General features: G+C 43.6%; 1 protein-coding gene across 6 annotated transcripts; it reads right to left on the reverse strand.

Moving 5' to 3' along the window:
• Nucleotides 1–3092: 3092 nt before the first annotated feature.
• C6H14orf93 (chromosome 6 C14orf93 homolog) lies at nt 3093–22750 on the reverse strand. Of its 6 annotated transcripts, XM_033108734.1 has the most exons (8): nt 22680–22735; nt 21720–21776; nt 12336–13160; nt 9897–10217; nt 5783–5874; nt 5480–5583; nt 4130–4242; nt 3093–3853 (listed from the first exon to the last, which is right to left on the reverse strand). In XM_033108734.1, exons 3-8 carry the CDS (start codon nt 12933–12935, stop codon nt 3434–3436), a joined length of 1650 nt encoding a protein of 549 aa, XP_032964625.1. In that variant the 5' UTR covers nt 12936–13160; nt 21720–21776; nt 22680–22735; the 3' UTR covers nt 3093–3433. The 6 variants fall into 6 exon arrangements, with proteins under 6 accessions (XP_032964625.1, XP_032964623.1, XP_032964626.1 ...); XM_033108732.1 differs by lacking the exon at nt 21720–21776 and having other exon boundaries at nt 22680–22750; XM_033108735.1 differs by lacking the exon at nt 21720–21776 and having other exon boundaries at nt 5813–5874; nt 12336–13387; nt 22680–22731.
• Nucleotides 22751–24155: the final 1405 nt, after the last annotated feature.

A 24155-nucleotide genomic window follows, 5' to 3' on the forward strand; every position in this document is an offset into this window, starting at 1 on the left:
CTGCGCAGGGATCTCTGGTTCGCTGAAGGGGGCGACGGGAGCTGGTGCTAACTGTCCTGGAGGTGGAGATCCACCAACTGAAGAGAGGAGGGCAAGTTTGGGCAGCGGCTACTACGTCACTCATGAATTGGGACAGGAAAGTTTTTTTGGGGGGGACTCTTTGTTTGCAGTTGGAATGCGCGGAGGGGCACCGTGGAAGGTCGCGGTCGGCACGGGGACGACGCGAGGCATGTTGTGCGCAAACACCGTGACTTTGTTCTTAGTGTGGAGACTGGGAGAGATGGAGAGAAACTAACGCAGAAGTAGGGAGAGATCCATAAAGAGGAAGACAGGGAGAAGAAGGAAGGTAGATACAGAAAGAGTTTTAATGCCGCGTGCGTAGAGTCCAGAAAGGCTGGGAAGTCTTTATAGAGAGGTGGTGGAAGACAGCGAAAGGGAGCCGGAGCAAAGGGGATCGAGGGTGGTGCTGAGACCGAAGGGTGAATAGCCTAAGAAAAAGACAAATTTGTGCAAGTCCAGAGAGAATGAGAGATAAATTGCAACAAAAAGACACCACTTTCTGAACTCAAAGCTCTATTTAGGGAGGGAAGGAGCTTTAGTGTCTATGTAAAAGGAGGACAAGGTTTGGGACTAATCTCTAGCTTCAGGTTAGGACAGGTAGAGGGATAGACACCCCCTGGTGTTGGAAAATGAAATTTTTAGCAAATATTTCAGATAACTGGGGATAGAAGGCCTGGTTTTAGGGCTAGCGAATGCCTCTCCCTTGGTTGGCCCACAGGAGATTGGTGATAAAGAGTAAGTATTAAGAGGAAGAAAAGAAATGTCATTTAGAGGAGATAGCTAGTGAAAATGACCGGGATGGAAAAGGAAAAGAGGCTGATACTGGCCATACTGGAAGGATCAAGGATAAGGAAAAGAAGAAACCGAGGCTGAAGTTGAATATACCTAACCAAATACCAGCCAACTGATTTTGCCCAAGCTAGCACATAAGGGGCAAGGGACGGAGGAAGTAAAATGGAGAAGGTAACTGACTCCTTTGTATTTAGATGAGTAAATGAGTATGAAAATTATATGCAAACAAATCATGCATATTATTTTCATCTAAACATTTTGAACACCTTTATAATCTTAGTGTAGCCTTAGGGAATGGGGAAGGAAAGGAGGTTAATATCTTTTGGGAAATTAATTTGGCACGAACTTTTTGGCTTCTTTGTCCTAGCTGCATTGTTTCCCTGGCCTCGTCTCTCCTGAGAATCAGCCTCTCTGTTTCCCTGGTCAGGCCTACAGCTTTTCTCTGATCCAGAGGAGAGTTTAGTATCAGACTGAAAGCAGGGAGGACTGAAAGCATTAGTAGTAGCAGGTGAGCTATCAGATTGCATCCAGAACTTTTATGAGTGACATCTTCAGAATTAACCATAAGGGTCTCCCTCCTTTGCTGTCTCCAGTTGGAGAAGGAGACGTGGATTCTTCCTTCCAATTATTTACATCCAAAATGTCCAAACAGCCTCTAATATTTGGAAGCTTTGCTCCTTTGAGGTGAGGATGGGAGAGTAAATCTTATGAAAAGATGAGAAACCATTAAAGGAGGCCCATCCGTCCAGGAATTGGTGGTGGCACAATGAGCACAGTTGGGATCAACAACTGTGTTTTCGGGGTATCATGAAGTGGACACGAGTGAAGGGGGGAGAAGTGTGTGCTGAAGGCATGCTGCAGTAGTGCTCATGACCTCGGGGTAACCAGTCCGTAGTCTGAACTGGAGCCAGGAGCTTCAAAGGCCCTATTTTCCATCCCCAAGACTTGAAGGTCTACTATATACGTGTATATACAGATGACTCCCAAATCTGTATCTCTGGCCCAGACTTTCTTGGACTTAAAAAATTCCATCCACTTGGTTGTCTCAAAGGCATGCAACACCCTAAGCTGACCTCACCTTCCCTGCCTCCCAAAACTGGCTCCTCCAGCATTCCCTGAGTACATGGTACCATTAACCACTTAGCTGCTTAAGCCACAAACCTGAACAGCAACCTTATGTTCTCCCTTAACCTCAAATCTAACCAAGTCCTATCAATTTTGCTTTGTAAGTATCTTTCATATTTGTGCTCCTTTCATCACCACTGTGTCTGTCAGGCCACCATCTTTTCTGTCCTGAACCACTACAAAAGTCTCGCTGTGGAGACTTTCTCCCTCGAATTCATCTCATACCCTGAGGTCAAGTGATTTGTCTAAAACACAAAACTGATCATCTTGTTTCCCTCCTTAAAACATTTCAGTGATTTCTCACTGCCCTTGAACTGAAGTCTACACTCTTTAAGATATTTTACAAGGCCTCTACCTCTCCAACCTCTTCGCTAAGCATCCCCTCCCCGAAGTGTTATGCAGTAAAATTGCACCTTGTCTGTACTCTCTAGTACTTTCTGTTGCCTATGTTTGGAACACTCTCCTGGCCTCCCCTTTCCTTCTGGTTAATTCCTCCCCATCTTTCAGGAAACAGTTTAAACACCACTCTAAGAAGCCTTACACCTAGTAAGCAATCAATGTTTGTTATATGAATGATTGAATGGAAATCCATTTTTACTTCTCAATCTATTAAAAATGCACACGTTTTGTATGCTAGTGTGTGTGTGTGTGTATGTGTGTGTGTGCATGCGCACACACCCACACACATCACCCCTTCCTTAAAATACAGCTTGGCTGACAGGACTAATAAATAGCTACAAAGCCCTGTAAACTACCTGCTCACACAGTCACAGAGCAGGTGCCAGTCACACATGAGAACTCTTTAAGCCTTACTTTCCTCATGTGTAGGACGGGAATAATAAAGTCTGCTTTATATAATTCAATAACCAATACCTATTACATCTAAACCCTAATTCCCACACAGGGATGGAGCCCCTATTCTGCTCAGGAGGAGCAAGCCCATGGCTGAAACTGCCCACCAGGTGGCAGTATTACCCAGGACGGGTCCAGTGCTGCTGCTACTGCAGAGCAAGTCACTGAGAAGCAGCAAGTACAACCAGGGCTGCTTCCCCAGAGCTTTGCGTGAAACCTGAAAAAACAAACAAACCAACAAAAACACAAACAAAAAACAAAACTCAGAGACCCAGGCATATGTCAAGAAGGCCTCATGTTTCTTAGACCCATCCTCCTCCTTTTCTCATCCCAGGCTCTTCCGAGGCACTGTTTATGCTTAGAAATAAGCATTTTCTGGCTTGCCATTCACAATGGGTGTGTTGGGGGGGTCCCCTTTCCAGATAAGTCCTTTTATCCCACCAGAGCTTCCAGCTTTCACTTCCAGTAGGGACTGTGTTAAGAAGAGAGGCAGACTTGCTTTCTCAGACTGCAAGGACATCTCATTATTCTGGGAAGCCCGATAGCCACCCATTACTGGGACATGGGGAGTGGCGGAAGCCAGAGTCACTCTTGGTTATAGAATTCACTCATCCTTTTCCACCTTGATTTCAATGAATGAGTTCAAGTCAGGACAGCAGGTTTTGTGGGGCTGGTCAAAAGATGGGGAGACAGGTCCATTCTCATCACCTCCCTCATCTTCCTCTTCTTGGAAATTAGGATTATAAAGTTCTGGTGGAAGGAGCTGGGCCTCAGCAGATGGTAATCGGTCTGAGGGAGGCCCATACACACGGTTGGCTTTAGTGCCATGCTTAGAGTTGGCATCCAGGTGGTAGCAGAGCTCTGTGAGGCGCTGGGCCCGGAAACGGGGAGGCCGGGCCACCCAGACACCTGGTTCATTAAGACTGTCCTCTTCATCTGACATCAGCTCTTCTGTCACATCCTTCCACAGACGCTGGTCCTCAGGTCCGAAATGCCTCATGATACTGGATCGGTTGGCAAAAAGCTATGGTAGGAGCACAGGACAGAGATTAGGAAGAGAAACACACTGTGGATTAGGTTTGGGGAGAGGGTTTGGATGAAAGGAAGGCTGTGTAAAATCCATGCCTGAGAGAACCCAACCCCAAGGTCAAATCTTAGAACTGGCTTACCCTCCTCCTCTATCTGCCTACTATAGTCCTGGCTCTCAACTCTAGTCTCAGATGCCACGACCTCTGGCCTTTGCCACGGTGACTTATTAGGGTTTAGTTTAGCATCTTGAAAGGAAGGCCTAGAAACCTACCCGGTATCTGCGACTTCGAAGTTTCTTCTCCTCTTTTTCCTTCAGGCCTTTAAAGGGGTTCAGGGAGTTGCGGTACTCACGCCTCTTAGTAAGGAAGTAGGCTACACAGGCTCCTGGTGGGAAGGGAGAAGGGAGGGAGCAAAGAGCAGTGGTCCTCAGCCCTTTGTTCTGCCCTAATACTACTTCATGGGAGGGTGAGAATCACTATTTAGATGATGGGTTTCCTTGGAATACCCATCACCCATCAGCATCTATTCACTTGTCTTTGGTTTAGCTCTCCCTGGCCATTTCCATCTCCAACACTAACTCTTCCCATATTTCCCACTAGGAAAATATAATGCCAGTGCTTCTGTGACTCCCTCCCCTCTGCCCCCAATTAAACTTACCCCCAGTTCTACTCTACTGACAGCAGATTATGAGTGCTTTTCAGTGGAAGCTTTCTGTTTTTTTTCTTTTCTTTTTTTTTTTTTTGTAAAACGTTGGCTTTGTCACTTATTCACCTTATCTCAGTTATGCCATTTTGGCATCCACAGTGACAGTCCCTGGTCATTAACAACAGAGCACGAGCCTGAGCCTCACAAGGCCCCGCTGATGGTGACAGGCCTTAGGCAGGGATGCAGGGCTCCGGCCCGTGAGCCTAGGGACTGCTGCCCTGCCTGACAGAGGTGGCAGCATTCCCACGGATAGGGGTGAGGTGTCAGGTCTCTGCTCAGGACTGGGTCTGACAGGGTCCCGTGTGAGGTGGTGGTACTCCCTGGACTGGGGGTGGACAGACCTGCCGGGCCCATGGTGGTTCTGCGCCTGATTTGCCAGGGAGTATTAAGCAAGTTGCTTCTCATCCCTTGGTTGGTCTGTTTTGTGGTTAACACAACCAGTGAGGACTCCTAGGAGCCCTCCTGACTCAGACAGGGGTCAAGTCTGCCACCTCTATGAATCATGACCATGGCTGTCTTCCATGTTAGCTTTCTTAGTGCTTCAGGGTTAGCTACAGATAAATAACAGAAGAGCAAGGAAAGTAGAAAACCCAGGATGTAATACTTAGGGACAAAAGGGCAGGCCTGGATTCTGATCTCCTTTTCATAACACCTAAGATTCAGGCCCTGCATAAACATCATGCATGATGGTCTCCTAGCCCTCTTTCTCCCATTTTGATTTCAGACTGAGTAAGGGAATAAAAAGGCAATTAGAGACAATCCTATGAATATTGTAGGTGAGAAGAATTGCCAAAAGAAATTTTTTTTAATCCACTATTTTCAAAGCCACGCAAATCGTCTCTATTATGCCTCTTTCCCTCTGACCGGAAACGGGGTGTAGAAACGATGAGATGGGAGTTAACTCAGTTTTTCTCACCTTTCAGCTCCTTATCAGTGTAATTGTGGGGACTGGTCACCAGCTCCTGCTTGAGCTTTTCTAGAAGGAACTTCACGACTGAAATATTCCAAGAGGACTTGATACTGCCACAAAGAGAAGAGAATACGTAAGGCGGTCAGCATTTTAAAAACTAGACAGATAAGAGATTCCCAGCACTAATGAACTTGTGTAAATTTCTCCATGGCCTCAGGTAGGATACAAGGGGCAATGGTGTGATCAAAGCCTTCGCCTCATTGTTATATTAGAGCAGTTCCCTCTACCTCCCTCTCCTTGGCCAAGTACCTTGTGTCTCTTCTCTCAAGAGGATCATACCTTTCAGACCCATTGAATCTCTTGTCATTGGTGATGTGGTTGTGCACATTGTGGACCAATTTCTAGGGGAAAAAACAAACACAGAATCAAGCCAGGAATGGATAGGGTGAAACCCTCCTCTGGTCCCCAGGTATTGTCCCTATGGGGATCTCTGCCTGAATCCTTCCCATAGTCTGGGTGCCATTTCTGTCAATGCCCTTTCTTAGCCAGACAGCCTATCCAAGCTTAGCACTGCTAATGGGGCGTTTTTTCTCCCCTTTTCATTTAATCTGTGTGAAGACTCCAAGATCATCCCTAGTTTTACTTCTGCTCCTGGGAAATATGATCATTAGAATAGAAGGTCTCAAACATTTCCACAAACATACTCCCAATAGCAAGGGGAGAGCGAATATATACTAGGATTACTGCAAGTGGACATTTCTTGAAGCCCCCTACTCTTGCAAATTTTAAAAATGTCTTCATGGTATATCTGTATTTCTTTTAATATAAAAATGTCTTCCAGGAATTGTCACAACTATATACAATGTCAAAGGGATAGTAGATTGGGGAAAAGGGGTTATCATTTTGTGAGGGGTATAAATGTCTATTACATTGTTTTGTACACCTGAAACTAATAAAAATAAATAAATAAACAAATAAATAAATAACTGACTCCTGCCCCTCCCATCAAATACTCATTCTCCTTTTGTGCTTAAGTTCAAATATCCTAAGGAGTGAAGCCTTAGTTGGCTTAAAGTTGCCTATTTCCTCTATATGTCAGAATATTAAGGGGTGCCCAAGAAGACAGTGTCAAAATCTATTAAAAAAAAAAGTCTTCCAAAATCTTTTAGTAAAATTGACGACCCATGAAAATGCCCCAGGTATATCCCTTTGTACAATGACACAAATCCCAGGGGTATACACATGGTCTGAAAAACACAAACCTAACATAACAGAAATGTGAAATAGAAAGAACCTTGGAGACGCTATCGTCCAACCTCCCTTTCACATCATTAAACAAGCTGTCTTTCAACTTTGCTTATGCACCTTTAATGATGGGTTCTCATGATTTTTTGAGTGAGCTTATTCTACTGTTGAATATGTCCAGTAGTTAAAAAGCTCTGCCTTAGTTGTTCCAAAAACTTACTGTTTTGCTCATAACGGCACCTGAAATATTTAAAGATAGCTTTCATGTACTCCCAAAGTCTTCTCTTATCCAGTCTAAATACCCAAATGTCCTTCAGCCATTCCTCATGACAGAGTTCCCAGATAGACTCCTCATGAAGCTATGAGGCTCTCTTACAACGTGGCACCTGGAATGGAATCTAACTCATCAGCTGAGGTCTGGCCAAAAGGAGCATTACTTTCCCGAGTGGAACTCTACACTTCTAGGAATGAAACCCCAGCTGGTATGAGCTTTCTTAGCAACCCCGTCCCTACTCACAGTAGCACAGGGTTCATTCATAGTGAGCCTGTAAGCAACTCGAGTTCATTTTTCACATGGATTACTATCTCCACTATTCTGCAACTTTTTTTTTAATGCAGGATTTAACATTTCTTCCTATTAAATTTAATTGTGTTGTTTCTGATTTTTTCATCCCAAGCTCCCGCAGTCAATGGAAGTTACCCAGTCCCAAGTTGATAGACTCATATCCTGATCTCAAGACTTCAGCGTCACATTCAGAAATGTCCCATTTTACCCTTCTACTTCTATAGCTGACTGACCATATCAATTTAGGGAATTACTGTTAACTCTTCATGGCTAGGGTCTCCACTCTATAAAAAAGACTATTGTACTAGCTTTATATTTGTTATTTTGTCTATTAGAAATCCAAACTTAAGGAATCACAGGGGGATGTGTGAATGTTTCAGAAAGAATTTGAAAGGGTTGGAAAAGAAAAAAAAAAGGCGTTGCATAGCTTCAAATTCAAGTGGCTTGGAAGAGATGAGCTGATAAAAATCAAACCAGGCTTGAAGTGGAAAGGGAAAATACTCTAGACAATAATAAATGTTAAGACTGTAAAGGCTGCAGGCTCATCTACCTCCTGAGTGAGCTAAAAATAAATATATTTCCCCAAGGGGTGGCTGGGATCTGCAGCGTTCCAAGGAATTAAGAGTTCTGGTTTGGTCCTTTTGGATCCCTAGCAGCGATCCACAGCGGCCTCAGCCGACTGGAGAGATGCCTCTCTGATTCCTCCCCGGAGCTAAAGGTTGAATAGTGATGACCTGCAACTATCCCTCTCCCTCTAAACCCAGTCTGGCGCAAGAACATTTTAAACCTTCCTCTTCCTCTGTGATAGGCACCCTAGGTCCTCTGACTGGTACCCTAGATCCTTTTCAAGTACTTTTTTAAAAATTATTTTTATTGGGGAATATTGGGGGACAGTGTGTTTCTCCAGGGCCCATCGGCACCAAGTCGTTGTCCTTCAATTTGGTTGTGGAGGGCGCGGCTCAGCTCCAAGTCCAGTTGCCGTTTTCAATTTTTAGTTTCAGGGGGCGCAGCCCAACATTCCGTGTGGGAATTGAACCCACAACCTTGTTGTTGAGAGCTCGCGCTGTAACCAACTGAGCCATCCGGCCACCCCTCCAGAAGCTCAGCAGCAGCTCATTGTCTTCAATCTAGTTGTGGAGGGTGCAGCTCACTGGCCCATGTGGGCATCAAACTGGCAACCTTGTTGTTCAGAGCTCGGGCTCTAACCAACTGAGCCATCAGGTGCCCCTCAAGTATTTGAGTGAGCATACTGCCCTCCCAGAAGGCCTGCAGTTCCACCAAGCTCTCCACAGGGAAGGAAGAAGCCAGGCCTTAACACTAGACCTCTTATTGGAGGCAGTAGGCAGGAGAGGAATGGGAGGGATCAAAAAATCCTGACTTTATACAAATTAGAATTATCACACATTTATTCATAATTTAAATTTAAACATTATGAAGTTTTAGGAAATCCCTTGAAATTCTTTTCTAGGTAAATGCCTCCATCTTTATCACTGGCAGCAAGAATGGACCTCTTGGGCCAGAAATCCATGGCAAAGAAACTAAACCCATTCCCTGCTCTGATAAGTGAGATACCCTTGAATATAACCAAAATTTGAAATGAGGGTTAGAAACCAGTTGATACTGATTATAAATGGTGTCTTCTTCCTTGGGAAAAAAGAATCACTCAATGTAAAAACAAACCAAATGAAAGGGAGAGTAAGAGTAGGATCTCTTAGAAAAAGGAAAAAGAAAGAATATAAATAAATGAAGTATAAATATTTTCAATCTTTGCTAAGGCTAGAAGAAATGGGCAATACACTGTGGTAAGATTTCAGTTGGATTTGAGTGGTGACCACTCCTAACAAGAACTCTCAAGTTATATCATCAGCCATCATCCAGAGACTGGAAAGCTGAATATTATATGGCTAAAGAACATCCCAATGGCTATCAGAAAGATGTTTTGGGGTCACAGAGTTGTCCCAAGGACTGTGGTCACCTGAGAACAGGGTTTCTCACTGGCACTACTGACATTTTAGGCCAATAACTTTTTTAGGCTTTTCCGTGCACTGTAGGATGTTTAGCAATGTTCCTAGGGCTTAAGCCACACCAAGGCTCCAGACAGAACTGGTGCAGGCCTCTACCTTCCCTGCCAAGAGCTCTTAGACTCACTAGAATCCACAAACTTTTATAAGTGAGCTAAGTGTCTAGTGGCCCTCTGCATCTTTGGGGTTTGGGACTACCTCAGGACACCCTGGCCTTCCTGCCCAAGGGGCCCCTTGTCACTTACCCTAAACACCAGTAATTCGCAGGCAGTTTCCAGTGCTACCCTTCGGTGGGCAAACTGCTCAGTCGCTTAAAGATCTTCCCAAGAGATTAGATTTTTGGGAGATGTGATACCATGCCCTCCTCTTAAATGGTATCAACCTATCTGGAAAAACCCCAAAAAAGTTCCATTGACAGCAGGGGGACTGCGCATCCCTAGAGCTACGGAACAATCTCCTTCTTACCCCTCCCACTCCAGTAAGATTCACGATACCATTCATTCAATATGGGAAGTTTAAAATAAACCCACACTTCACTCTTCACTTATCTTTCCAGACTGAAGAAAAATTCATAGAAATTGAGCTCACTCACAGAGAGTACCAGATCCCGCTTGCGCCTGGAGTTCTTCTGCCCACTCCCTCTGATCCTGCATGGGGAAGCAGTAAACCCTAGAGCGTGTCTCAGCTCCCCAGTTCCCCCAGGGCCTGACTCTTCCAAGGCACCTTCCAGCACAGCAGCAGCACTGAGCATGTCCTCGGGGCGGGGCGGTGGCAGCTTGGTTCCATTTTCTGGCCCTGTCTCTGAGGTTGCCCGCTGGATAGCCAGTTGTGTGGCTGGTGAGAGCTGCTTGGCATAAGCAGGGACCAGCACCCGCTGTACTGCACCCTCAGAGGCCACATAATCATCCACCAGCTAAGAACATAAAAAAAAAATAGCCTATTAGCCAGCCAGGCTTAGGGGAACCCGGTCAACCATCAATCTTTGGCCAAGGATAATGAACAGAGAGTGGAAAGCAGGGGGGAACCTAGCACAGTCTTTCACAGTCAATGGTTTGTTTCTCTGGAACTCCTGTGAGAGTGTTGGGCAAATATTTCTGTGTGTATAGGGCCGCTCATGTTGGATGGTTACCACAGGACTGATTACAAGGATAAGGCATGTTTCTGACACTATTTGCGAGGGGTCATTTATGATTTGCTCTTGGATATAGGAACTGTAGCTAGATAAGTGTTTTGTCTAAAAGGGATGGGGGAGGAAGTGATGAGAAGAAAGGAAAACCAAGCAAGAGAAGGAGCAAGAAAATAAAATTGGTAACAATAATAAAGAGGAGAAATCAGAGAAAAATGGAAGCAAAGGAAGAGATACAGTCAGAAATCTCTAGAGAGGTTACACTGACTCCCCACCCACCCACATTCCTTTTCCGGGGCTAGTCTGTGTCTTCACCTTGATCCTGCCCTGGCCATATCTGACTGTCACTGCCCTGCCATCTACTTGCCTGCCTGTGCCCTCGCTCAAGGACAGACAGGCAGGGAAAAGGAGGGAGGGAGAGAGAAGGAACAAGAAAGGAGGGGGGATTTCTGCAGCCAAGAAAACAAAACAGTGAAAAGTGTGTGTGTGGGGGGAAACACAGAAAGAAGTGGGGGAGGAGGCTGAGATTTATAGACCTGTGAGCTGCTTTCCGCGCTGGGAAATCTAATTCCATCCTGATCCTGTCGGCTTGGAAGCCTTCCCCGCCTGAAAGAACTACAGCTCCGGGCACTGCCTCCTGCCGCCTCGCACCTTCCCAATTCCTCCTCCGGCAGCCCCCAAACCACCGATAGTCCTGGCCAGGCACAGACTGGGGAGAGCAGTCATGGCCACAACCCACCCACGTAGCTAGGCCTTCCGGGAGCAGTGACCAGTTCCAGGGTGACACTGGAAGGGGACAGGGAAGTTCACACATTCCTTTCTCAGATCCAGCAGATTGACTGCAAGTTGCGTCCTCCCATCCACCCTGTGTGTTCTGCTCCTCTACTCTTCAGTGGGTGTCTACACCTTGTTGTGGGAGGAGGAGGAAAAGGGAGAGAGCAAAGGAAGAACCTGGTGGAGGCGAGTTGACAGACCTCCCACTGTCTCTCAAGTGGCAACACATCTGTTATTTTCCCATCTCTGTGATCTCTGTAGTTGCTCCATCTCCTTTTCATACTTCCATGTGTGACATTCTGCAGTTTCTACTCTACCCAGCCAGGATCTGCCTGCTCATGTGGCCCTGAGCAATAAAGAAACTGAAATAGCACGATGTACTTCTCTGTCTTTTCCTGCTCACAAATATGCTTGCTTGCCTCCCCCCTCCCTACATGTTGTTCTCCTACTGTTAACTCTCACTTGCCCATTTCTTTTCCTCATTTTATTTCCTTTCCTCTACCTTCCTCCCACCGACCTCAGACTCTCTCTCTCTTTTTCCCCATTTAGATTTAACTTCTTCTATGCTCCTTTTTTCACTTTTTCCCCTTCCTTAAGCCTTCATTTCCACCTGCCTCTTTCCCTCGCTACCCCGTCTTCTACTATCTTGGTGCTTTCCCTCTCACTTTTTCCTTCTATCTCTCTCCCCACCTCTGCCTCTCTCCCCTCTCATTGCCATCGCTCTGTACTGAATTCCTCTTGGCAGGCAGAGGGCCCGTGATAAAATATGAATGAGCCGTCTGTGCACGGCGGGCATTCTGGCCAGGAGAGGCAGAGCGCAGGGAGCAGCTGAAACAGCTGTGGAGGAGAAGGTGCCACACAGCAACCAAGAGGGAGGGAAGGACACCGCCATCACCACACACACCAGAAATGCCCTCCTGCCAAAGAGGCCATGGTTCAGGAAGACAGGAGTGCGGACTATCTGTGCAGGCAGAGGAAACTTGGTACTGTTCTGTTTTATCACAAATACAACCATAAGAACGGCTTAAGGATGGCAAAAAAATAAATAAATAAATAAAATAGAGAAAGAGAAAGGCTAGGAAAGCAGTAAGGAGCAAAACCACTCATGTCCTGCTCTGCAGCCATACTCACGGGGTTGAGCACTGGGGCCCCCTCGCTGGCTGCCAGGGCACAGCCCGGGAGCCGCCCGTCTCTCTGAGGAGCTGGGAAGGCCAAAGGCCCAGGCCCCATCGCTGAGGCTGCTCCCAGCTGCCGCAGCTCCTCGATCACCACTTGCACGCCACTGCCCATGCTGTCACACTCCTCTTCCACGGCAGACACAGCCTTGCAGGCTTCTCCAGGACTCTCTTTGAGAGGCCCAGGCTCCTCGGGTGGGGAACCATGTGCCCGGCTGTCCCCATCTTCCTCAGGGGTGGACAGTTGCCCTTGCCTCAGCTCACCTACTTCCTCCTGGAGACGTTTTAACAATTCGTTGTTGGCTCTGGCGAGACCCAGAGCAGCCTCAGCCAGACCCACTGCCTTATCCACCCGCTGGTAGATAATATGCAGGAGCTGCTCTGAACTCTGAACAGCCAGGCCATGTCCCGTCACTGTGATGGGCGTGCCGGGAGGAGGATTCCCGCCCTGGGGGCCTGTGCTGACCCCACCAGTCTCGCTCTTACAGGCGCAGCAGCAGCATCTGGCTTCACTGCCACTGGGAGGGGAGAAGAGAATGGTGGCACTGAAGGACATGGCTGACGAAAGCAGGCACAACCACGCTCACACTGCTGGACTGCTCCAAACGGTGTCTCCAGGTGACTGGACTTCCCGAGGCTGGTAGGAAGCACTGGCCTCTTTGGATTCACTTGTCTTTCTCATGGAGGGTGATCACAGGGGCCTGGGCACCAGGCGGTGCGTTCTGTGGAGGAGCAAGCAAGCCGTGAAGGAGTACGCAGTCCATGGCGGCCGCTCCTCGGCCTGCAGGAGAGAGATAGATGCCTTCTTCTGTCTGCAGAGCCTGTGCTCCCCTAGCACAAAACACTGGGTGTCATATTCACCCCTTACTGAAAGGGTGGTGCCTACAAAAGCCTTCCCGATGAACACAGTTTCAGAGGGTAGAAGGCATTCTTCCTGCACCCATTCATGGAACCCCCTACCATTCCAACCTAAGGAACAGAGAGGGGACTCAAAAGGACCCACTGGATCTGGAGAGATTAGAAGATTAAGGAAGAAAATGTAGCTCTGTCTTCTCCTCCTCACTATCTTTGCTACAATAACAGTATTGCATTTTATTGCTTTGGCATCATTCCTTAAGGAGCTCAGAACACTTCATGTAGGTTATCTCATCCATAGGGCAGCTCTAAGAAACACATATTACACCAGGTCCAGAGAAAAGCCATGCAGAGAAGTTATATATCTTTTTCAAGGTCAGAGGAAGACAGCAGAATCCAGTTATCTATTTTCAACCTAGGGTTTATTTCTTTTTTGAACTGATACCACTTTTTGTTGTGTTTGACTTAAAGAATCATGATTCTATCATCTCTGTAATTTTTAGACATATACATTCAAAGTAAGACTCCTAAATAAATACACCAATAACTGTCATCGACTTCACATCATTATATCATTAATGCTTTGGGGATGGGGTAGGGAAATGAAGGGAAAAGCAGGATCAGAGACTTGAGCTGCGATAGCCCAGGGCTGCACAGCTATACACCTGGGTCTGCACCTCTGCAAAGGAAACTAGCTGTTCTGAATCTTCCAGCCCAGAGCCCAGACAGATCATCTCGGGGGCCCCTCATCTCCACTTCCCATGCTCCTTAACGGAGAGTCAGAGCTCAACAGGAATGACTAAATAGCTAAGTGCTGCCACTCTGCCCACAAGACCAGCCCGTATAAAAGAAGAAACCAGAATATCAATGATAAACCAAACTGCCTCTCTTTTGAATCACTGTAGTTAAGCAACTAAACTACTCCAGAAGAGAGAGAGAGAGAGAGAAAAGGCGTGGGAAGGTTGATTTGTACCACTGAGAACACTCCAAGGAACTTCATACTGTCATTTTCTAAATGATACTTGATTACAGAAAAAAGAATCCTTCTGCCTGAAGCTCCCTAAGTGACAAAATCTTAAGTATGTTTACAATTTCCTCAAGAGATACATTTCTATCTTACCCTGTAAATTATAATATCACAATTAAAAGGAGAGGAGGATGTGAAGAAAATTTTCTCTATATTGAGATTTTGGTTTTTTTCTTTTTTTTTTTTTGAATCAGCAATCTCATTTCAGAAACAGGCAATATCAGTGCCTCTGAGGTACTAAAATGTAAATCTGACAATGCATTTTCATTACATTTGGTTATTAAAGAATAGTCTTTAATTTGCTCTTTCCACCCTTTATATCGAGAAATGCCTTATTGTGCCAGATATTCACTACTTGCAAGATTTTAACTCAAATCCATTTACAGCTTCTCTGTCATTAGAGTCACTGGAAGGCACAACTAAACCTAAAACTAAAGGTTAAAGCCAAATTAAAACTAAAGGTTAAAGGAAAGCACTAAGTGATTCCTATGTCAATTTATGAATGAATCATTTATATATCCTTTTCCTTCATAAATAAGGGCCTATACTGCTCCTGCAGGGTTTTTAATCTTTTTAACCAACAACCATGCAGAGTTTAATCTGAAACATGAGTGTTGTGAGAAAAAGAAAGTTATGCAGACGATAACATACAAATGCTTGCCAGTTGGATTCAGTATTTGTAAAATTAGAAATTAAGATGCATCAGGTTGAGACATTCGGTGGAGCATTTTCTGGTACCAAACTGATGACTGCTACACTCTTACCCTCAAAACTTGCTATTGGGTGGCCTGTTAGCTCAGTTGGTTAGAGCGTGGTGCTAAAAACACCAAGGTTGCCAGTTCGATCCCCCGTCTGGGGCACTCTGAACTGCGCCCTCCTTAAAACAAAGCAAAACAAAGCAAAACTTACTCTTTCTTGCAAGAGGCCATTACCCCTGCCTGCATGGTGCCTGCCTCCAAACCTTCCCATCCCTTCACAGGGTCTTTTCTAGGTAGGTCAACTTTCCAAAACAGCACTGAACTGGAAGTAAAAAAAAAAGGGGGGGGGTAGGGTTTCTCCTCCGGCTGCACCACCTAAGAGTTGTGTGAACTCCGGCAAATTACTCACTTTTCTGAGCCCAGGTGTTTTTGTTAAGATTATAGGTAATAAATGTAAGACATCTACACATGGTCATCGCTCCACTATATTATGATTATTCCTGAAACCTTTGTGTTCCAATCTTGGACACCCATCTTGAGTTCCTAATCTTTAAAAATAATGCGACGGCTTGAAATGAAATTTAGAGGATTTCCCCCTAAATTTAGTGTCAAATTTCTCAGAAATAAATTCAAGTCTACAAAGGTACATTTATAGGTACAAAACCTTGTGATACAAATTAGAAAGGTAATTAAGAAAACAGAATATTTGCAATGTATTTACTATCACAACCTGGCTTTGGACTAAGAATAACATTCAACTCTGCTAGTTTTTAATGCTAAATATAAAATTCTATTGTGAATTCTCTTTGTTCCTCAATTTCTTTCTGCTTTTCTACTTTGTGCATTAACATACTATGCCCACTTTAAAATGTCCATTCAAGGCAACAAATAAGCGTTTTCTTGAATTAAGTACAGTGCACTGTAGCACAATGGGAATTCGAATAACTCTTTTTTGGCTCCTATAAATATTATTGCTGACTTAATTTCCCTGCTTCCTGCTAGTTTCCCAGTAAACTCTAAGGCATTGAAATGAAAGTACAAGGAAAGAAATTGGCTCAGCAGGTAATAAAGGAATATTTTACATTATAATATTTACTAATGAGATAACTTAAATGCTGGACAGTGATTAAAAACAAAACAAAACACTAATTTCATGAGCTACATATATCCTCAGTACAAAAGGTGAACAAGTTAAAAAAAAAGTGTTTCTAAAAATTCTCTATAAGTAATGCCATGCTAAAGGAAGAGTCACTACAATGGACCCAGCTCTAAATACTCAAAGGAAGGGAAGACAAAGTCCCTATATGCACGGAGCTTACAGTTTATGTGAAAATAGGAATGTCTAAAGAACAAAGCAACATATACACGAGTGCCTAAAAATATGGTACAGACTAAAAACTTCCACAGGAGTTAGTTCAAAATAAGGAAATATCAACAGAATGAAATCATATGAGAAAGAGTTCTTACAGAAGGAAAACTTCCAATTGAGCCTTGAGCAATGTATAGAATGAACTGGTAGGATGGTAAGAAGACATGATAAACGAGACAAAAATCAAACATTACAGGAATTAACAGGGTACATGTGAGAGGTCAGAGCAAAGGGGCTTATACGGAAAGGTAAGGAAACCAAGTTTCAAACCACTTTGAAAACCAAGTTAAGGAAACTCTTAGGGGTTGGCAAACCTTTTTCTGTAAAGGACCAGACAGTAAACAATTTAGGTTTTGCAGGCCCTGTTGTTTCTGTCACAACTACTCAACTCTGCCATTGTAATACAAAGCAGCCATGGACTGACCATACATAAACAAATGAGCATGGCTGTTCCAATAAAACTTTATTTTCAGACATGAAAATATCACAAAATATTACATTTAATATTCACATTAAAAAATACAAAAATCATTCTTAGCTCATGGGCCATACAAAAACAGGTGGCAGGCCAGATTTTGCCTATGGGCTGTAGTTTGCTATTCCCTTTTAGAGACCTAAAAGTGGAACAGGTAAGAGATTAGGAGACTGTTTAAGTAATCCAGGAGTGAGTTGATGAGACGAGGGCTGTGTGTATAAAGGCTCAACATCCTGAAGGAAGAACTGATAATATATTTCTTTACTTAATAAATCTGGGGGATAGAGATATTAAAGACAACTCCAAGATTATAAGCCTGAGGGTCAGAAGATGGTACCACTAACAATGATAGAAATGAGGAAGTTGAGAGGAGCATGTTAGAGAAGATAGGTATTTGTTTAACATACTAAATTTCAACTGATGGCAACTTCTTTAAATGGAATATACTGAAAAACATTATGATTAAGGCTGAAAAACAAAACCAAGAGGAAGGTCAGAGCTGGAGTGCAGATTTGGAATCTTTAGCAGGAGGGTTGTAGTTGAAACTGAGAGAGGGAATGAGTTCACCAAGGGGTAAATATAAAGTGCAAAATGCAAAGGCCAAGGAGAGCACTTCAAGCCAGTCCACGGAAGAGGCTTCATTAAAGAGAAAATGTGAGGTGGGAGAAAAACAGTTTTAAAAGCCAAAGGAGAGAGAATGTCAAGAAAGTGGATCTAATCAATGGTGACAAGTGCAGGAGAATGGTTTGAAAAGATGAAAAAAAAATTTGTCTGTGATGGTCATTGGCGATGCCTAGAGAGGTTTTTTTTTTTTTTTTTTTTTTTTTTGGTAGTGAAAGTAATACTATGCAGTAGATAAAAGAGGAATTGATGGAGAGAAAATGGAAGCAAGAGACGAAGTCAAGTTTTCTAGAGTTCAGTTATGAAGAAAATAGGAAAGAAGTCAGAAGGGGCTCTAGAGCTTCAGTATATTTTAAATCAGAAGGACAAAGGCCCCTGAAAAAGTAAAGAATTAAAATATTAGAAAAGGATTTAAGTTTTCTTCTAACAAGGATCCTCCCAATGTGAGAAGGAAGGCGAGCTCTTCCTTGAGACTGCAAGGAAGAAAACATGAATGCAGAGGCAAAGATTTGTTGAGGTGGAGAGGAAGACAAAGTTGTATACTATAGAGACATTCTTTTTACTTTGGAGATAGATTTTCCTCAGTGCGAATAATTCCAATTGATAACAGAACTTTATTAGGGGCACTGCTCCACTATCTGTTGTTACAACCTGTTCAGTTCTTTCATAACACTCCAGACCTAACATAATTATCCTTGTTTTTTTCCATCAGTAGCTTAAGGTTCTCAAGCCCATTTAACCCTGCCACATTATTAACATGCCTAAACTTTATTCTCATGTCTTACTTCTCAAAATTGTAACTTTAATTCAATAACCCATGAAGCAATCCATGGAATGTTTGGCAAAGCAATGGTTAACTGTAGGACATTAACCAGGCAGTATCTATAACATTATTAAACATTGATACTGTCCACTTTTGCCAATTTCCAGATTGCTAATTTATTTTAAAAACCGAGTTCATATTTTTGTTCAAGGAAAAAAAAAGGAATAAACTAAGATTGATCACCATAGAATAATACACATGCCTTTGGCAAAATGCTATCAGTTTTTAGACTCGAGTGTTCAGGAAAAGATCTTCAGTCTTACGATGAGTTGCCAACACAAAGTGACAGCAGCTATCCAACTTAAGTTTGCATAAAATATATGTGTTTGGGGTTCATTTCAGTATTGGTCTAATACAGGTGAAAGGAAGCCTACAAAATGTACTTTTCAATAATTTTCATATTTTCTTCACAAATATTTAGATAAAGAAAGAAAACTCATTTTCTTTAGACAGACAGTTCAGGGTGAGTCCATAATCTTAACTATCCTTCTCCTCCCAGTCACATGTATTTTTGTTAGAACTAAATATATCAAACTCTTGGCAGCTCCCTTGCTTGCTTTCTACCCATCCTGAGTTTGAATTTTCTGCATGACTGAATTCACCTCCAAACTATGAAAAATAAGTTTTCTCACTATTTAAGAGAGCTGATGATATGGTATCAATCAGATGATGTATGTTTTTATAATGAACCCTTGACTCATTCAGGGTCATGCTAACAATGAACTTCCTTAAATGTGATTACTGAAAGCATAGCAATTCACACCATAATCTTCATTTTAAGAAATAAAAAAGGAAAATGGCCACTTAAAGCTCTTGCTATGGTCAACCCTGCTCCTTCATTTGAAGGTGCAAAACACCTCACTGTGTTAAAAGGTCCTCTCAAAACCTGTATCAGATATGAGCTCTTTATCACACAAGAGCAGGTAAGCAAATATAAAGTACTATTTTCCTACATTCTGAAAGACTGGCAATCTAATTATCTGCATAGAAAATCTAAGATCTCATTATTAGAGGTAAAAAAGACAGATGTAGACCCAGAGAGCAGAATGAGGTAGTATGAAAAGGATTCCACCTTATTCAAAAAATTCCAAGTATACTTGTATAGTGGTACAAGAGTTTTTAACCCATTGTAGCAGTCTTTGTCTACATTTGCTAAAATGCAACTTGGTAAAATAAAAATTTCTGATTTAAGCTTTTCATATAAATGTGCCTGACGTTAAAGGATTCTCCCCGCATTTCTGGAGAAATTGAAAATTTAAAAACTAGCTCCTAAAACTTTATCATGTGCCCAGAAAGCCTTCGGTAAATGTTAGTTGATTAAATATTAGCCAACGATGACAAGGTGGGCACCAGGGACAGCAGAGCCATTTCCGAAGACAGTGTGATTCAGCCACAGGCAGGACGACCGCAGCGACGCAGGGGGAATTGAGCTCGGGTACTGCCTCCGAGGCCACAGGGAAAAGAACGACCCACCCCTGGACCCAATCGTAGAGCATGCCCTGGGAGTCCCGGGGAAAGGGATGATTTCGGAGGGAGTGGCGGTCAGGAACCCGTTGGGTCACTGGTGGGTAGACTACGTGGCCACTAAACCTCTGCAGACTCGGGCTGAGGACGACGCGGGAGTTTCCGCGGCCGTCCCGCTCTGGCAGCCCCAGGGGTGGGTGTTCCACCGCGTGTGCCCCGCGCAGCCGAGCCGGCTGACTCAGCAACACCGAGTCGAGCGCTCCTCAGTCGGCCAAGAGAGACAGCGGCGTCTGCCCGTGTACCCGGCCAGCGCGCGCACGCGGCGAGGCACCGCCCCACTTTTCCTCCGGCTCCCCGTCGTTGTGGCGGTTAGACTATTGGGGGGGAGAGGGAGCAGATCCAGGGACGCTATTGGCTGCAATACACAGTCACTCAACGAGGCAGGGAGGGGAGGGGCCTCCTCAGGGAGGGATACGACTACGAGGCTTTTTCAAGGCCGTCAGGCGCCATCTTTAACTTTTTTGTTGTTGTTGTGTTTACTCGCTTTTGTTCTCTGCTCTTTACAAAGTTGCGTGTACAAGATAATAAATACAGTGGCCACACATCGGTTTCATACTTTTGATGGTGAAAGACTTTTCGTTCCTGCTAGCCTTCGTTACAGATCTTTCAAGTACCACTAGCAAAGTGGCAGTTCCCCATAGTTGAAAGTTTTCATCTGGGGGCCTCGCGGATTCCCAAGCAAAATCAACGAAGTTTAGCTTTGTTTTGCTTTGGTAGGAAGTCCAAACCAACGATATATTCGTGGGAGGAATTCTGTTTCTTACAAAGAAAGAAAACTCAAAGCAAGGACGTTGGATATGAGCCTAGGATCCTAATAAAAATCAAATAGTTTAGGATGTCAGGGCTTGGATTGTGTTCCACTCTAGAAAGAGTTCTCCCTTTTCTAAGTAGCTAAAAAGTGAGGCAACAAGTGTATGTGATGACCTGCCGTGATGCGGGAAAGAATTATAAAGGGTAAAACTCATTAAAAATTCTTAACACTGCCATCATCACAAAAGTCACTAGAATCTGACTAGATTTCAAAGATATGCTCAGGTCTTAATTTGTGGAATGATCCACATTTGAGACAGTATTTAAGCACTGATCTGACTTACATTGTTAGGAAGTAAAAATACATTCAGTCTAGGTAAGAAACGCAGAGAACCCACACAGGGCCACTTTCAGTATAATGGACTTCAAGATCTGTACAAATAATTTTATCGCAGTATTATTTAGGTATCTCAAATACTGCTTGAAAACTAGGACGCTAGGTGAAGAATGGAAATGTATTATCATCATCGTGTACAGGTTTTGTTGTAATTAAATAGGAAATCTACAATAGATCCTTTTTTCATCTCCTGGTTGCTACTACACTGTGACATTCCAGTTTCTCCCTCAACCCTTATATACTTCAATGTTTTCACTCCAATCTGCAAACACAGATTTGAATATATTTTCTGTATGACTCCTAATAGGAGACAGTGGTTCTGTAACAGAAGGAAGTGAATACAGCTCTTATAACTGGAGGCTCTGCTCTAAACTTGTCCTTTAATTCATATACTTTACTCTGTAACTCTGACACATGCGCAGAAGGTTTTTCATTACAAAAATGCAACATAACAAAAATGCATTTCTTATCCCTATTTATTATTTGCCTTTGCCTCCTCTGGCCCCTCCCTCTCATCACTAACCACCATGAACAGTTTTTGAGAATAGGATTTAACTGGATTATTTTCCTGATACTTGGCCAGCTGTGGAGCTTTTCAAACAAATCCCAACCTATAAACGACAATTTTGTCAAAAAGCCAAGAGAGAACTGGCTTCGTGAACACACTAACCAAACCACACATAAAGGCCAAAATATACACAGCTGTACATTTAAGAACGAGAGACAATAAAAAGCAAAACCACTTAGGCTAAAACAAACTCTAAAAAAGGCTTTGAACCACAGATTCAATAAATTGCCTACCCTCATTTCCACATGGACTGTATACTCCTTGGCAATTAATTATTCACCAATCTGATCCTTTAGAAGAGGAGCAGAAAAATAAATACACACAGAATGAAAGTGCCTGAGTATGCTAAGTATAGGTTTTCCTCTAAAGTCGAATTTGCACACAAAACCCTGTTATGATCACATTTGGGAACACAACAGAAATAAATTCACATCCTAGGGGCTACTTTGCACACATAAAATCAAAGGTAATCACTTTTGAAAACAAAATCTGATATGGCACATATACACATACTACTGTACATATACACAAAGCACAAAACCCCATGATAAATCTTTACGAAATTATTTGCTTCATGAAACACACACACACACACTTCTCATGAAAATGTGTGTAAGACACACTGTAAAAAGGGCTTTGACCCCCCCTCCCCAGGGAAATGAGTGTCACAATTATAATAGACAAACATTTTAACCTATTGGCCTTGGACAATTGCCACATTCAAGCCACTTGGTTTTGTTTCTGGGTGAGGGTGTGTAAAACGCACGCAAACAGCTTTGTGAGGGAGTCTTAAATCTCCGCTTCCTTCGACGTTGCCAGTGGCAGAAATTTACAGTATCCCTTCAGCCCGCTTAAAAAAAGAAATCTATACTTCCCAAGCGGCTAAAATTTTTAAATCCCTCGACCATAAAAATTTACCAGTTCTTATAATGTGATAGCAAAAAGAAAAAAAATCTCTACAAATTTGGCTGGAAACAGTTGTACACGGCCATCCTGCTTCTCAACTTCGTGGTATATTTAAAACCTTGACCAGGAAAAAGAAAGAGGAAGAGAGAGAGAAAAAGAAATGGGGGAAAGCGCAAATTCCTCTTAGCAACAGTTTCCTCACCCCAGCACTGCCACAGATCTCTATTTTTAAAAATTTTGAACACACACACAAGATTAAGGAGGGGAAAAAAATGGAAAAAGGATACCCGAAGGTCGTATGGCTCTTTGTATTCGTGTGTGTGCAAAAAGGAGGACTCGCGGAGCCCGAGCCGGCAAGCCCCGCCCCTCCCCGGACGCCCGCCCGGATTGGCCACTGGCGGCCGTGGGGCGCCCCGCCCGCGAGCACACGCGCGGCGCCCGAGGCGCGGGCCCCTGGGGGCCCCCTGAGGGCCGCCCGACCCCCGACCCCGACTCCTTCCCACCAGGATCCTGGCAGCCCCGCTCTCAACTACCCACTTCCCCACCTCTCTCACCTTCCTTTCACTTTCTCACCTTTCCCATCATTTTTTCTCAGTACAACGAGGTTCTCATCATCAGTATAAGTAGGTATCGATCCAGTGAACCAGCCCCTTTTGACAATTCGCTAAATTTGGTTAACTAATCAATAAAATTCTAGACTGCGATTAAGCAACAAGGACTTGGTGTGTGGGGCCGAGCTCATGATTTCCCGATGGAATGTCTCTGGGTCATGTCGATTGCTTAACACTCCCACCTTTAGATGAACATTCATACAAGTATGTACCATCCTTCAGGTGAAAGACAAAGTAGTCCTACACTTTTGACATTATTTTTGCTCAGCCTGAGTCCCCGGTTTTTCTCTATTGGGCTAAAACTATATTCTCAAGAACCTAAAATGGCTCCCCTTTACCTCCTGCATGAAGACCCTGTTGCTTGTACCTGGATTTTAAGTTCCCCACCACCGGCACCATAATCTGGTCCCACGCCCCTGTTCGTTCCCACTGCCCTCACCTTTTCACCCCAGTATCATTGCTTTGCTCAAGTGGTCTCCCCTGCCTGGAATAATACCTGTCTCTTCTCTGACTGGTCAGTTTTTATTCATCCTTCAACTTTTCAGTCAACAAGGACCACTTTCCTCTCTCTTCTATCAGCATGAACTTCATACTTACTCAGGGTAGCAGCACTTAACTCTACCTTCATTATTGCGTATATTTTAGTAATTTCATACTAGTACGCTCTTTGAGATCGGAGATCCTATCTTAAACTTCTTTTTCCATTCAGAATACGTTTTTTTTCATTCTTACTGCAGCAGTGGCATAATTGTAGACATTTAGTAAACACTAGGGAGAAAAGTCATTTATATTTAAATGAGTGAATTTTTTTTTCTAGCTAAGACACTAAGTTTGAAATTCAGATCCCACAAGGATTTGTCTTCTACAATAACTAACAGTTGATGAGCATTTACTGTGCAGGGATTGTTGTGAACTCTTTGCATATCTTTACTTATTTAATCTCCGCAGTAGTGGATAGGTACTATTATCCCCATTTTATAGATGAGATTAAAGCACAGAGAGACATAATAATTTGACTAAGGTTACACAGCTAATAAGAGAGAGACCTGGGATTTTAACTCAGAAAATGTAGCTCCATAGCCCAAGCTCTTAATCACTATGCCTCACTGGCTCAACAGCGCAGCTTTTAAAAATAATGTTACCTGATTTCAT

This window comes from Rhinolophus ferrumequinum, chromosome 6, assembly GCF_004115265.2.
Source record: "Rhinolophus ferrumequinum isolate MPI-CBG mRhiFer1 chromosome 6, mRhiFer1_v1.p, whole genome shotgun sequence".
Classification (NCBI taxonomy): Eukaryota; Metazoa; Chordata; class Mammalia; order Chiroptera; family Rhinolophidae; genus Rhinolophus; species Rhinolophus ferrumequinum.